At 40.2% G+C, this 15,228-nt stretch overlaps 1 protein-coding gene across 1 annotated transcript in view; it reads right to left on the bottom strand.

The window, feature by feature from the left end:
- The window catches only part of LOC139742861 (dynein axonemal heavy chain 3-like), a 94,161-nt gene that overhangs the window by 56,650 nt on the left and 22,283 nt on the right, over nt 1-15,228 (bottom strand). Inside the window, exons 19-32 of the mRNA XM_071653374.1 lie at nt 14,255-14,394; nt 13,258-13,419; nt 12,310-12,435; nt 11,401-11,558; nt 11,157-11,237; nt 10,781-10,964; nt 9,887-10,072; nt 9,120-9,352; nt 8,338-8,451; nt 7,585-7,808; nt 6,675-6,799; nt 5,857-6,042; nt 1,137-1,304; nt 243-376 (exon numbers count right to left, since the gene is read on the bottom strand). Coding sequence (XP_071509475.1) covers nt 243-376; nt 1,137-1,304; nt 5,857-6,042; nt 6,675-6,799; nt 7,585-7,808; nt 8,338-8,451; nt 9,120-9,352; nt 9,887-10,072; nt 10,781-10,964; nt 11,157-11,237; nt 11,401-11,558; nt 12,310-12,435; nt 13,258-13,419; nt 14,255-14,394 — 2,221 coding nt within the window. The remainder of the gene's footprint in view (nt 1-242; nt 377-1,136; nt 1,305-5,856; nt 6,043-6,674; nt 6,800-7,584; nt 7,809-8,337; nt 8,452-9,119; nt 9,353-9,886; nt 10,073-10,780; nt 10,965-11,156; nt 11,238-11,400; nt 11,559-12,309; nt 12,436-13,257; nt 13,420-14,254; nt 14,395-15,228) is intronic.

Raw genomic sequence — 15,228 nt, 5'->3', positions numbered from 1 at the left:
AGTGATTCTCACAAACAGTTGGTCCTTTGGGGTCTGTGCCTCTTGCCAATTATTCTTTCCACTAAGTACGATATTTGTAATTCAGCTGCAGAAAGTGGAATATTATTATGTACATACACAAGGCAAGGATGTCAAAGCAACCTCTAGGAATCTGCTTAGACAATTGTAAAAAAGTACATAACATTCTGGGAAAAGCCCACTTCAATCAAAGCAATACATCTACATCTTTGGTGAACACTCACTCTTCCGACATCTTGCGTACGCTCTCGTGGAAGTGCTTGCACATGTCGACGGATTCTTTGCGGACATGGTCGTCCAAGTCCATATCTTCGAAGAACTTCTCGGCCACCATCTCAAGAGCATCCTCTGGCCACGCCTTTACATTGGGAAGAAAATGACAAGATTGATGGGAAGGAGCACGACAGTATCATGGATCATGTCATGGGCTCTTAAACTGGATAACAGGAGTCCAATTCCTGCCTCAACCTTACAATCCTTACACAAAATACTTAACTCTTTCTGTGTTAGGACTTTGGACAGTGTGAACAAGGCTACAGGGTTTTTAGTGCCATCACGCACACGAGGGTTTAACCTACGCTGTCCCTTTTGATCATGGTGTGAATGGGTACCAGTCAATACTGAGGGAATAATGATACAGAGACTTCTGGGAGAGTGATGCTACCACTGAAGAGGCTATATATTGTTATTATCATATTATGACATCATGTTACATAATTCAGGCAATATCAATGTGTGAGAACTATTTATCAGCTGGTATGGTTTCAACAGATTATCATGCCCTTACAGGACAGTGTACTAGATACCCTCCAGCATTTGGTAAATTATGCTTCCCTTTTGGCATGAAGGCTAAATCAGTAAATGGGTCTTCCTTTTCTATTTGCTTGGAGAGTACAATGACAAAGCATTAAGCTAGGCATGATCTGATACATTTGCTAACAGGATAGAAAACTTTCATAGCAATCATGGCAAGCTTGTCTGTTTTTCCCTCCGCAATAATTCAGTGATTGCAATGGAACGAACAACAATCATCATTGAAGTCTGAAATACATATCTGCAACACTCTCCACTACAAATCTCCTCCACAATATCCCCCGTGAGACTGCCAAAGGACCAACCTGAAACCAGTCGATGGTGCAGCAGTTGATGAGAGAGGGGAACATACGGAGCCTGTTCCTGAAGGCGTCACCGATGGGGCTCATCGCCAGCACCACGTGGAGGTGTTTGCGCACCCTCTCAATGAAGTAGTTGTACATAGCCATGGGTGTGGCTTCGATCTTCTTGCCCTACAAAAGGAAGGAATGGGTTTATTTTCAATTAACAAGGTGTCTTTACTGAAGATCAACAAATGCAGTACTGATTACTTTGAACATGTAAAGTTCTGTGATAGGGCGTGGAAAAGCAAGCCATTTTTTCCCCTTGAATCTTAGCAAAGTATTTCTGAAACATGAAGGTACAGATTTGGACAGTTCCAAATTCAGCTTTGTGGAGACAAATGTTGCATTACTTGTTCCAGAATTAGGGCAGCATGCAAATACCTACTCAACTTCTTCCATATGACTGACAAAAAGAATGAAAAATATCATTCTCTAAATCTGTGACATTTTGAGTCTTTTCACTGAAAAATTACACTTTTTGTTATATTTCATCGAAAAATGAAGGGAAATACTGCTTTCAATAATCAAGCGCTGCCAATTATAGCATGATATACACATGCATGGTGCACAATGGCTTGAATGAAATATCACCATGAATAAATAAAACACACTTTGCAGCACTGCTGGAGTGAAACAATTCAGCCTGCAGCTCACACCAACAAATTGTCATAACTGAGGTGCATGCATTGCATCATTCTGCTATATAGCAGCAGTTGGTGATAATCCAACAGTTTGAGTTTGGTATACTATTAGGTAACCCTCTCACATGTCCACGTGAGAGAATCAGCTCTGAGGGTTACATTGTACATGGCATGTCAAGATTACCAGTCATATCAGTGACGGCACACACGCTCACAGACAATATAACCATACCTCTGTTTCAATACTAATGTAGTGATTGTAGTATGGAATGAATTCTGATTACACTATATATCTGAATATGAGTAGGAATGCACTGGCCTGACGTGTGATTGGTAATGAACGATAGAAATTGGCTAGGTGAACTGGATGATGTAATGTCCAAATATCACATTGATTCAAATGGCTGTAAATGTAAAGGATGTAATGCTCTAAGAATGCTGAAAAGACAGGGAAATTATCTGAATCGGTAACATCACTGACAAAAGAGTTTTGACATGGAATAAAGAAAGAATGGCAGTCAGTCTGATTTCCAATACTTTTTGCAGCTTAATCACGAGGGCCCGTATTCTACTGTAGACCAAGGTTTAAACCTATTTTAGACTCACCTATGGTTTAGCTAGACCTGAGGTTTAATTTTGTATTCTGCTAGATAGGTTTAGTTAAACCCAAGTCTATTTCGGGTTTAGATTAAACCCGAAATAGTCTTGGGTCAAGCCACCATGGTGCCCTCTATGGAAGAAGAAATTCTCCCTCTCTGAGTACTTTTCTCTCCACAAATCCTCTTCAATTTATTATTGGCAGTGTATCAGCCACATGAGCGTGACTTTCTTGGATTTTGAATGGTTTTTACGTGTATTTATGTCGAATAAGGGCATGCTGTACTTTTGCTTGCGACGACTCGTGAAGCACTGTACATTACTGTACAGTTTGTGTACGTGTGCGACGCACATCACAGGATACATGGTAAGCGTACTGTACTATAGCGTAGCGCTATTATATTCCTGGCTAGCTAGCTTTGAATGCTCAGTTACAAGCAGAGTCATCGCGCCGCGCCGGCCGGCGACACAGTTGCTGTGTGCGCTGGATGGGACATGGCTTTTTAGGTCGATTGAATCGTGAATAATTCGGAATGGATTGGCGATTGATCAAACCAGGACTTTGAGGTAGGAAATTGAATAAAAGCTTTTCTCTTAAGATTGTCAGTTAATAAGAACGGAATCCCTTCTAAAATTTAGAAATAGATCTAGGCCTATATCAACCCTGTCTCGATATTACTATAATCAACAATTGTTAGAAGTAGATTTTACCTACCGACGGGACCGTACCACACTAACCTAACTTTTAATAGATCTAACGTTAGTCCTAACGTTACAATAATGTACTCTAGCTATTCGAATAGGTTCTAGTTACTAAGTTAAACGTTAGTAGGATCCTACTCCTAACACCGTTAGTAGTAACGTTTAATAGTCCTACGATCTAGGTTCTCGATCTAATAATGTTAGTCTATCTATGCCAAATCGACCTCGTCTGCAGGCTCTACCCTCTACTAGTCCTACATTGAGTTCTTGGTCTAGTCTTCAGGTTATTTTCATCGTAAAGTCTAGACTATTAACGTATTAGTACATGTAATACTAGGTAGTAGTAGTATTTGTAACATTTAGATCTCGAGTCTCTTCTAACTTGTACCTAACTTGTACAAGTACCGTGGATCTAGTACGTAGTAGGCGTATCTTGTGTGTACACGCGTGTGGCCGGCAAGCTACTGTTGTAGCTGCAGTGTTTCCAGCCAGCCACTCGTTTTGTGCCATTTTGGCATTGATCTGTGTGCTGGTACCCTTACCAGTCATCGTTAGACTCGATTTAAACTCGAAATAAACCTCCTCCTGGGTAGGTTTAATTTAAACCCAATTTAGACCACAGCTGGACTTAGTAGAATACAAATTAAACCTGGGTTTAAGCCTGGGTCTAAACTGGTGGTTTAAACCCAGGTTTAAACCCCAAAAACCCACTTTAGACCCAAGCGTGGGTTTAAACTCGGGTCTAAGTTTTTAGCAGAATACGGGACGAGGGGTTTTACGCCAAATTATTGGATCAAAACAATGGGAATGTCAAATTAAAATCTGCAGAAATTCTAACCATACAGATATAAAGAAATGATATGCTAACACATGTGAGCCTTGATGCACTATAAGTGTTTCTCTCAAACTTACACAAAATGTTACATACAACGTACATCATGGGTTTCAACTTATAACAATTTCAGCATTTTTTACTTAGAGTTGATTTTCTTAACTACTTTTAAAACAAAACTTTTCATGCAACAGGATCCAAATATGCTTTAACAGAAAATGATGTATACTATTCCTAGGGAGCATTAACACCGACATTACACATTGTGTATATCTACCTTCAGGTTGTTAGATCTAGGAATCTAAAATGTATGAAATTACCACAATCAAATTTGAGTAAAGTATGTGTGTGGAACTTGTAAGAAACTACCTGAAAATGTCTATCTCCAATAAGGAATTGGATCTCCAATGAGGAATGGTTATGAATGAAGATCGACTACCAGTATGTATACGATTATATAGAAACTCAAGGGTAAAACTTCTCAACGTCAAATGAATACCACGAGTATGGCCAAAATGGAAGGTAGAGATTCAAATGTTTGGACTGGTCTACAAGGAAGTGATAAGCCATCAACAGAAATGCTTCATACATACAATGTAGAGAGAAATCTGATAACCAAGCGGATAAATATATATATATATATATAATTATATGCACATAATGACTGAACATAGAGGGCGGGTGACCTGCTAATTATCTCATGCAAGAGAGCAGAAAGGTACATTTGTACATGTACATCAGGGCAGGTTGGCTGATTGCACATAAAAAAGTACACTCACAAGTCACAGAGAGAATTTTGAGCACTGGGAAGATTAGAGAGCAGAGGGATATGATGTTGGGAATATAAAAAATGATAGCAATGCACAGGAAAGATAGCGATAGTTGATGCTTGAATGAAATGCCATGGCTGATAATGAATTGTAAGATACAATTCACACTGGTTACCTTTCCATACTGAATGGAGAACATTTGTTCCTTCAGAAAGTGAGGTCAAAAGGTAAAGCATCATCTTTACACAAATATATCATAATTCAACTGTGAAAAAGATCAATTTATGAATCACATTCATTTAATTGAAAAAAATATATAACTGAAGGAATTACATGCAAAAAAAAAATATATATATATATTTGTTGGGCTATTAAACACACAACCTACACTATAACTGCAAAACCATAGCCTTTATCTCATCAAAAGCAATTATGTCAAAATATCGGAGAATGTAATATGCCTTCATTTTCCACATTTATCACTGCAGAAATCCAGACATTGACATTTGTTGTGGCATTTAAATAGTTGACATTGCTACATCTATCATCATAAACACATTCTGACCAATGCCTTCTTCCATTTTGTGCGAAGTCAAGCACAATGGATGTTGAATGGAGATCTAGCAAGGACATCCTATTTCTATAAAGCGGCAGCTAAAGTTCTTTAACAATCGAATAAACAAAACCTTGTTAAAATATTAAAGACCCTTATTGCCTGGGGATACAATGGAGCGGGAGGGCTGGCACGGATCGGATCTATAGGAGAATCCCTGTAATGTTACTGCAAACATCTTTGTCATTGATCTCATCTGTGTAAGCACACACACAGTCAAAGAATCTTGACTGAAGTCGACCATTACTAATGAGCATACACTTCGATGCACATATTCCCTGACCGGTGCTATCCGTGGTTTTCAAATTCACCCCAGTGAGCAGCGAATGAATCAGGCCACCCATACACTGTATATCCACACACTACCGGGTCTTTAACCCGTTGAGGACAAGTCCTGAGTATACTCGGGCAGGTGTCTATGGGAAATGTGTGTTGTAGCAAAATCAGTCCATCCTCAACAGGTTAATACAAGCAAAGTTTATGACACCAATGCTGGAAAACAATTAGCATACATCTGTCACCATACCTCATTCCTGGCCACTGTTTGCATCTTCTCAATGATCTCAGCCTTCTCATCAGCCGCGTAGAGATTGGGGACATCGCCTGTGTTGAGAATCATGTTGATGTCCTCCACAAAGGATTCATCCTTGATCTGGTTGTCACTGAAGAGGAAAGTTGTCTGCTTGCCCTCCGCTCCAGCCTTCAAAAGGAGCTGAGCGAGGAAAAAAAAAAAATCAACACCAGAAATTTGTTATATGGTGCCTCTATATACAGTGAATTGTTTATACAGCGATGCCAAGAAATTTTCCAGAATTCCATTATTGCACAGGATCTGTGTTCATTCTAAGAGCACATATGTTCATATCATGTTTCCAGGGTGATAATGAATATATTGTTTTTCATCAACAATTATGTTATGAATACATTCCTGTTCATTCTTTTGTAACCGTGTTTGAAAAAATATGTGTACATTCAAAGTGTTGTCTTTTTTTTTATTCCATTTACCATTCTCTAACAATAATATTCCACTTTTGTTCCTTATGAACTACTCCTAAAAAACTGATACATTTTTCATTATACAAATGTACATCAGGACATTATTTTTCAGTACTACAATATTTTTTCCATTTACCATTATGTCATGAATGCATTCAAGTTTTGACCTTACTGACAGTTTTAACCTGTAGGATCTTACATCGAAGAATGATATCATCTAGCATGTTGCAAAACCAATATTTTGTGATTGCCCAATTCGCACAAGTCTCCACACTTCGGAAAACCAGTGCAACGCATGATTGTAACAAACTTTTCATCCCGACTCGCCCAAAGTAAGCTAAATTGTACCTTCTTGATGTCTTCTCTCCATTCATTCTTGGTGTAGTTCTTGGTGATTTCAATCATGAACAGCTCGTAGTCGGCCATGAAGGTGGACAGCTTGGCAGCGCTCTGACGTCCACTGCCTCCAATACCTGTGGGATGAAAGATTTGGCCAACTTCTTAACCCTGTCTATGTGTCATGGACTTCTGCCAGTGTGTACAGTGCTATGGGGTTTTCTGTGCCAATCTACACTCAAAGCACACAGAGGGTTAATCTCTGAACAAAAGAGTTCCAGGCTTTAACCTCCAACAATGTGCTAAGGAGGCATGTTTTAAGGCTATGTGATAATGCTTGACATCGAAAATAAAAGCATGTTATTGTCGCATTCCTCTTACCGTGTAAAAAATGGTTATGCGCAACTACAAATGTATAACTAAATCAGCTTTATACTACAGAATGCACTTAATTCAAACCACCTCCAGCGTGTCACCCGGGGTCTGTTTCATGAAAGTCTTACGAGAAACACACTTACGAGAGACTTCATGAAATGGATTTTACTTCTCTTTAAAAGTCTTACATAGCTACATATGATTGGCCATTCTGAGATTTAGAGACTGTAATGTGATGACTTCACAAAATGGAACCCTGGTTGATGCCCACTGTGGTAGCCAGACTATCAATTCAAAAAGTCTATGAACAGTGCATTCCCTTGGACTGAAACCAGAAAACTTCAGTGGCATGTAACTGAGGAGAAAGCATCGTTTTAGGCTACGTAGTCAAGATGACACATACACAAGCATCAAATAAGTTAAGTATGAAACTCATACATAAAACGTATGTAAATGCTCAGGTCTCTAGAAAAGTACACTCCAAGCTGGTCCAAACATTGCTCCACTAAATCCACTTCTCGAGACACTACCAGAGAGAGGCACCTACCGATGAGCAGGGCGTGGCCGTTGTCCTGCTTGAGCACACGGCTGACCCTGGAGATGTGCTCGATGGCAAACTTGAACATGACCAGGGACATGGGTGTCTTGCTGATCTGGTTGTACTCGGCCAGGTAGAACTCCATGGTTCCCGTCAGCTCCTTCAGGTTGGTGATCTCATTGTAAGTCTTGTCATCGCTGTCAGGATTGCCGAAATCTCCAAAGAAGAGCGATCTACAGAACAGAATGAAATTGACAAGTCAAAGTACAGTCATGACAAAGGCACCAAAATATCACCATGAATAGAATTCAGTTTATGCTTATTGAATCAAAGGTGCATTAGAATTACTTGCATAGTGGGTTCACGAAGACTATGAATGAATGAATTGAATAAGTTTGTTGGATATATACTCGCACTTTTGCGCAAGGCTACCACAATGGCAAAAAAAAAGGAGCTTTCCACACATTTCCTTCACAGGAAAACATGTGACATCATGGAAACATGACACACAGTATCACAAATCACTATGCAAATCATATTTCATTAGCCTTTAATGATCTTGCATTAGCTCTTCTAAGTATGAATGTCTGCTTTCTCCATGGAATACTTCTTGTTCCTTTTCAGTTACCTTGGAAACCACCAACTATTTCTACATTTCATATCTGTTAAGAATCAACACAAAAGACATGTGAAAGTGTGACAGAAGACAAGCAACACTATTGTACATGATAAGTAAAATTAATCCAAGTGTTCTTCAGTTACCTGATGTTATCATCGATGAGCTTGCCAGACGGGGTGAGATGACTCAGGACCTTGTCCATGCTCTGCTTGAACATCGACTGAGTGGTCTCCTTGACGATCTCAAAGAAGGTGATTCTGCAAGGAATGAAAGAATAATACAGCACGGTTATCAAGGTAACAAACTACACTCTCTACATTCGAAAGCAAAGCTCCAGCTGCTTAGATGTTGGTTTAATTAACTGGTTAATATGCTGTCTTCATGGACAGTACTTTCTTCACTGGCTACACTACTTTCAAATCATTGTATGGTATATCACTTGTTTGGCAGTTTGAATCGCAAAGTTGGGTAATAGAAAGTGATGCATGTCATCCCAATCAAATCACTAATTTCATTCACTGGACATCACAACAGTATTCAAGTGTGTACCATGAAGCACTGGCAGAGAAATATTTGACCATATAACAGAAGCATGCAGCACCAACACTGCATTGAAAGAACAATCATGTTCATTACCACCAACTTTCAGATGGTAGACTGTCTAGAGTGCAGTATTCCAATATGACGTGATGATGAACTGTATATTACGATACAAGAACAATTAGTTATTAGAGTTGTATCACATCATATGCACACACAGGAAACTTGCTGATTTTGTAGTTGAAGTCTAAAGCATCCTTTCATACTCTCTGAACCATTATTTCTAAATTGGTTCAGAGAGAAGGAAATTGCATGCAAACTGAGTGTTATTGAAAGTGTCAGCGGGTTAATGTGAGTTACAGAAAAAAAAATAATAACTGCTGACCTGTCTTTGTCATCAATAAGCCTGTCATAGAAGACGCGATAGATCTCATGAATCCACAGTCTGATCAGCTTGTCCTTGTCGTCCTCCTTCAGCGCCGTGGACGGGACGAGCAGAACGCCGCGGATGACGCGGGCGAAGTCACGGAGGTTGAAGACGTAGTGGGACTTTGAGGGCGTGGGCAGGAAGTGGTCCATGGCTTCCTTGTACACTCCCAGAGTGGCTTGCACCATGATCTGTGACAAAGGGTAGGAGTGTGGAGGCAGTCATGAGCAATGCTATCAAATTGTCAATCTTGTGTCCACTTTAATCAGAGTCCTTAAGAGTGATCTTGTTTAACATGGAAACAATGATAAAAACTAACTGATATCTGTATATTGCACATCCAGGACAAGGAATACATGTACATTGCACAGTTTTATAACAGTGGCAGATCCAGTAGGAGCGAACAGGGCGTAAGCCCCCCCCCCCCCGCATTTGTTTTTTTGTTCAAACAAAAGCAAGAAAAAGAAAAAATAGAGGGGGGCACATGTCCCCCCCCCCCCCCCCCTTTAACAGAATTCCTGGATCTGCCCCTGTATAATGCTGTCTCTTTTACCCAGGGTGGCTTCTTTAATTGTATGCACTTTTTTCCAACAGGGCCCTGCCAATATCCCTTGATATACTGTGGAGGCATGTGTGAATTGCGCTGACATATACTTTAACATCGATGGCAACGAATACATTGTACGTCTTGACAATACATGTAGACTACCCCTGAGCATGAGTACCTTTCCGAGGCGGGAGAAGGCACCGTCAAAGCCCTGGGCAAAGTGCCAGTCACTGATGGCGGTGAAGATCTTCACCATGGTGTCGTCATCAAAGGAGTCGATGGAGACGATGTTGTAGTGGCGGGTGAAGCGTCCTGTGATGTCGTTCCTGCCTCCACCAGGAGGACCCATGGCTGACACCAGGAGCTGTCAGGACAGAACAAAACATTATCATGCTAAACTGCAACTAATTGTGTGAAGCATGGTGCACCTCAAGTCATTAATGTACAATGTAGCTAGAATTGACAGCTACATTGTACAATTGTATGCGTGAATGGCATTGTGACCAAAAACTATGTTTCTTTTGTATCATTTATCTTTTAATTACCTAAGTGACAAAAGGCAGGGAAATATAATATTTGGCCATGAGCTGGCTAAGTCAGTCACCTGTAAGCTTCACAATCATGAGGGATAGCATTCTTGACCCAGTGAAACCAACTGAGCAATGTTGTGACTTAAACATTATGCCATTTACCTGTACTCTGTTACAAGGCAAAACTCTATTTCTGTAGTAGAAGTCCCATGAGTGTGACAGTCAGAACTGCCAACCACGACCTACGCCACTTCCATTCTTTTTTTAAGAGCAGGCTTAAATATGGTGAAATGGTCTGTCTGTAACCACACTTTGGAAAGCTGGCAAGGAGGATACCAGCCCCTAACAGTTCACCCCAGGTGATCGGCAAATAGTCGGCACACCCGGTATCATCAAATGGGGCATATTTTGTGTGACACACAAGAGGGAGGAATTGTAAGTTTGAACTTTCACATTACCAATGACAACTTGGTTCACGCCTGTGTCAATGGCAGATTGAGCTGGCGGGGCTGGCTGGATTCAGGGAGGAGAAGAGTGCTTACCGCGTCCACAATTTCCAGCTTGGATGTGTCCTTCTTGTCGTACCAGTGCCAGTGATCGATCCACTGCCTCAGCAGCTCGATGGGTGGCTGGGCACCGTACACTTCCTTGGCAGGCATGTTCAGGTCATCAACAAATACGATGCACTTCTTCCCCATGGGCGGTCCATACACACCTTTCCTTCGCCTGATTTTGTACAGAGTATGATAGAAATCACATTTTAAGCACCATGATTGTCTTCAGAAGCTCTGAGCGATGCTTCAAATCTGCACAACAGTAATTCTATGTTACATCATATTTTTAATGCATTTTGTAAATTAAGATGAAGGGAGGACAAACTGGTTTTGGTCACAGAGTCAATAATTGGGTGAAACTCACCTGTCCAGCTTGGACATGATGATGTCCTGGGTTTGGTTGGCTGATGTCCTGGCTGAGAAATTGATGTTGTTAGGGACATATCTGCAGAAAGAAGCAAAGAAAATTATGTGCATATACACAGAATTAACACTGAAGGATATTAATGAAGCAGAGGAAATATGCATTAAAAACTAACACTTGTATGTTGTAGTAACACAGGCTCACAGGCACTACAAACACACATGCATTCTGTGCCCAAACCTACCTGTCCTTCGGCAGGCTGATAAGATAGTCGTTGGTAATGGCCGACTTGCCCGTGCCAGTGGGCCCAACAAACAGCAGGGGCACCTCGTGACTGATGTAAGCATCCATGAAGAAGATCTGCCTTGCTGTCTCGTTGGTCTGGATGATCAGCTCACTCACCTTGGTACACAAATTATTCAAAAGGTGGAACTTGCATCAAAGAGGTTCAAATGAAATACATGTATGTCCTACCTATACCTAATGCTGTGCTACAACAACATGGATACAAGCAGTCAAGACTTGGCCAATGTTCTTTTGTTGGTGGTGTTTGTTTTTTTTTTGTTTGTTTTTTTTTAATGGAGAGATATTCCTTACCTGCAAGTAACAATCATTATTTTTATCATGAACATGCCTGAAATCTGTCAAAGTGATGGGTGGTTGCCAAGTTCCGGCCACAGAAACTTTGATCACTGCTACCAACATGCCTGTTTGATTGTTCTCACTCACAACGCCCTACTGAAAAATGACTAAAGAAACAACTGTGTCTCCTGCCAACAAGAACTATGACAGTGCAAACAAGCATTCCCATAAGACCCCATTTTATCACCACAGTTGCCTGGTGAAATTGAAAGCAACAATTTATGTTTGAAGTAGGAATGCAAGGAAAATATCAGTTTAACATTCAACACTTAACAATTATTTCTGTCATCATCATTATTATCATTATCATTAGTTGTGACGAGGAAGACATGATCAAAAGAATAAATCAATTGAGCAACCTTTAAATTCACATACAATGGTGTATCAATCCTTCAATGAATAGATTATCCAGTTAATCAAATCAATTAATAAAAGTCTCTAGATCATGCAAACATTTTGCACATTCTGTAACCCAACACTGATCAGCATGCAATTGTATTGCATCACTAACCTTAGCTCCAGCAGGAATCACAGACTTGGACTTGTCTAGATAGGACATCCAGTCATTCCACTGACCACTAGCTGCCTTGTGGAAGTAGTAGTCATAGACTGTGCCTCGCTCTGGGAAGCTATTGCTCTGTCAGGTTTTTAAAGAAACGGGAAGAAAGACATTGCATGAATAGATGGCCTCCGAAAATCAGACACAGGCCAAGCAACAAATACAAACACATCATAAGCTATCCTTTCCACAAAGACTGTACATTTGGCCTAATTTATACAATCAACAGACAAAAATGAGGAAGTTTGAAGGAAACCATTTCTATGTAGTTTCATTCATTTGATTCTCCTGTTCCTGTTGGCTTAGCACAGAGGACATTCATCCTGTCCATAAGCTAACAACACTGCATGATGTCACATTGTAGTCCTCATTTGCAGAACAGAATGCAAAGTGCTGTATGGAAATACAATGATGTAGCTGTAATGGTATCTTTCTGAGAACACATTACAGTGCACTCCCGTTATAACGAACAGTTATAACAAAATTCCGTCATAACGAAATAAAAAGTCGGGCCATAATGTTCTCCACTTTATGTATTTTATTGTTTATTTGTTCGGTTATAACGAAAGAAAACTGCCGGTCCCAAGGACTTCGTTATAACGGGAGTCCACTGTATTCTAACCTTCATTTCCAATGTCACTGTTTCTTGTTATTCTCCTGAATTTGCCATTTACTGATCAGTACTATTGAAATTGAATTCAGACTAGGGAATACATCAAAAAAGTGCAAGAAAATCCAGATCTGCTAAGTACAAACTTAACAATGATTTCATTACAATTTGACTAACAGAAAGACAAGGTCAGACCATCTGACACCTGCAGAAAAAATTTAAAAACCTAATAGTCCATGAGAGAAAGAATCTAGTGCATGAGAGCTACAGGTTTTTTGATGGATGCATACCTTGGTGATCTTGATGCTCTTGGGCTTGGGGTGGTCCGGGTGGGTGCCGCTGATCAGCAGGCGGAAGAACTGGTCAAACTTCTTGCGGCTGTCTCCGTTCATGGTTCCCCCCACGGTCCACACCATGCAGAACAAGAACAGACCTTGCAGCCACAGGGTGATCTGAGCAGATTTTGTATGTGTGTGTGTGTGTGTGGTGAGAAAATTACTATGTAATCACTCATCTGCTCCATTTTTGCTTCGAGATGGCAAATGTCAACAGAGTACCAATACGGCTCCCATTGCATGATTATATCATATGGATATAATTCTTCAAAACTATGCAGAGACATAGACATACATGTATATACTCCAGACAGTACAATGAACCTGCTGGGCAGATGCAAACTCACAAAAATGTTACATTGGGCAACTGTTTTATCATCCCCGACAACGAGTGCTACACACCTATGCAAACACGCTCTCTTCCACATAAAACACCCCTTGCTATTCCTCAACAGGAAACTTGTGAGCCAAGAAAATGCATAATTACTAATCGTATGTGATTGTGATCAAGATATCACTGCTCTTCATTCAAATTCATGGACCAATGCTTGTTGTCAGGTGGAAGCTCGGCGGTCTAGTGGAGATGATGCCTGTTTTTGAGCTCAGGAGGTTATAGGTTCGAATCCTGCTCGAGTACGTAGTCTACGCTAATGATTTCTTTTATCATGGCTACTACTAAAACACTTATCATTTCGGTGCTTATTTACGTCGATGTAGGGCAATTTGTCAATCAGTTGCAATATCACTGCTCTGACTGGGATACCAAATGTACTTAGGACACTCCAAAATTCCTCCTTTTTCCAGACTTTTGATTGAGTTTTGTGAAACTTTCACCACAGTATGTTTGTTTGTTTGTTTGTATATTATTTTTACTCTACATTTTTTCTTCTTTCTATCAAGTCGACCATGGAGTTGATGCACACAATGACAGACTAGAAGCCCATGATATTACCTGCTGGCTGCTCATCTCACTCCCCTCTGTTGCCGAGGCAGCGATCTCGTCCATGAGACAGGTATAGAGCCTCATGAGGGAGTAGGACAGGTGGATGGCCGACGTCTCCACAAACAGCTTGCACTCATGTCGTAGGAAGTCTATACAGATTGGCAAGAGAGGGGAAAACGAAGAGGTCAACAACAATAAAAAAGACTGGTGACCATTTCTCCATGATTAGTGACTATTTCTCTATGCCTTTTTCACATGATGCACCACTATGTTTTTGAAGACATCTTTATCTTCTTTCCATCCTAATGCAATTATCAAGGACTGGAATAAGTCCCTGTCTTCAGTCATCAAACCCACCTCTCTTTAGGTTTTTATCAAGATTTTTTTAAAAACCAATTATCAGTCATGTTGACAGAATTACTGAAAACTAGCAAAGGCCATCTACTACACTGGCACAAATACAAACTACAGACAGGGTACTCTGTAAATCAAAACGTTCTGATAAAATATATAGTCACACTCATACTGCCTTGATTTTCATATTCAATACCCCAGATCTGTCTCTCATGTAACAAACACTTTGTTACTCCTCAACCTATACGCCTCTCTCTCCCATTTTAAGCAGTGGTCATCAATCATTTTACAGGTTCAATTTAGAAGAAAAAAAAGTGCAGCTCCTGGCATGTTCATGGTTGACAAAATAATTAATCAAGTAAAAATATCAGCCTTCAAGATATATCTGTTAGTGATAGTGACATTTTCTCCACAGCATGATTCAGCATTTGAAAGGTAAATTCCAAATTTTCTCCTTGGAATAAGTTTCGATTAACAATTTGTCTCTCTTGGGTCACCCTTCAGAATATTTCCGAGTGAAAATGAAAGTTGATAACAAGCGTTGGAAACCAAAACCAAGACTCGTCAAGGAGAGTCTGGACAGTACCATTTGTCCATTATTTACTAGCAGAGAAGTTTCAAAATACTCT

Source organism: Diadema antillarum, unplaced genomic scaffold, assembly GCF_040938485.1.
Source record: "Diadema antillarum isolate AM-2024a unplaced genomic scaffold, OU_Dant_1.0 seq00001028_RagTag, whole genome shotgun sequence".
Lineage (NCBI taxonomy): Eukaryota > Metazoa > Echinodermata > Echinoidea > Diadematoida > Diadematidae > Diadema > Diadema antillarum.
The sequence above is the reverse complement of the archived record's forward strand: the minus strand, read 5'-3'. Positions and strand labels throughout refer to the sequence as shown.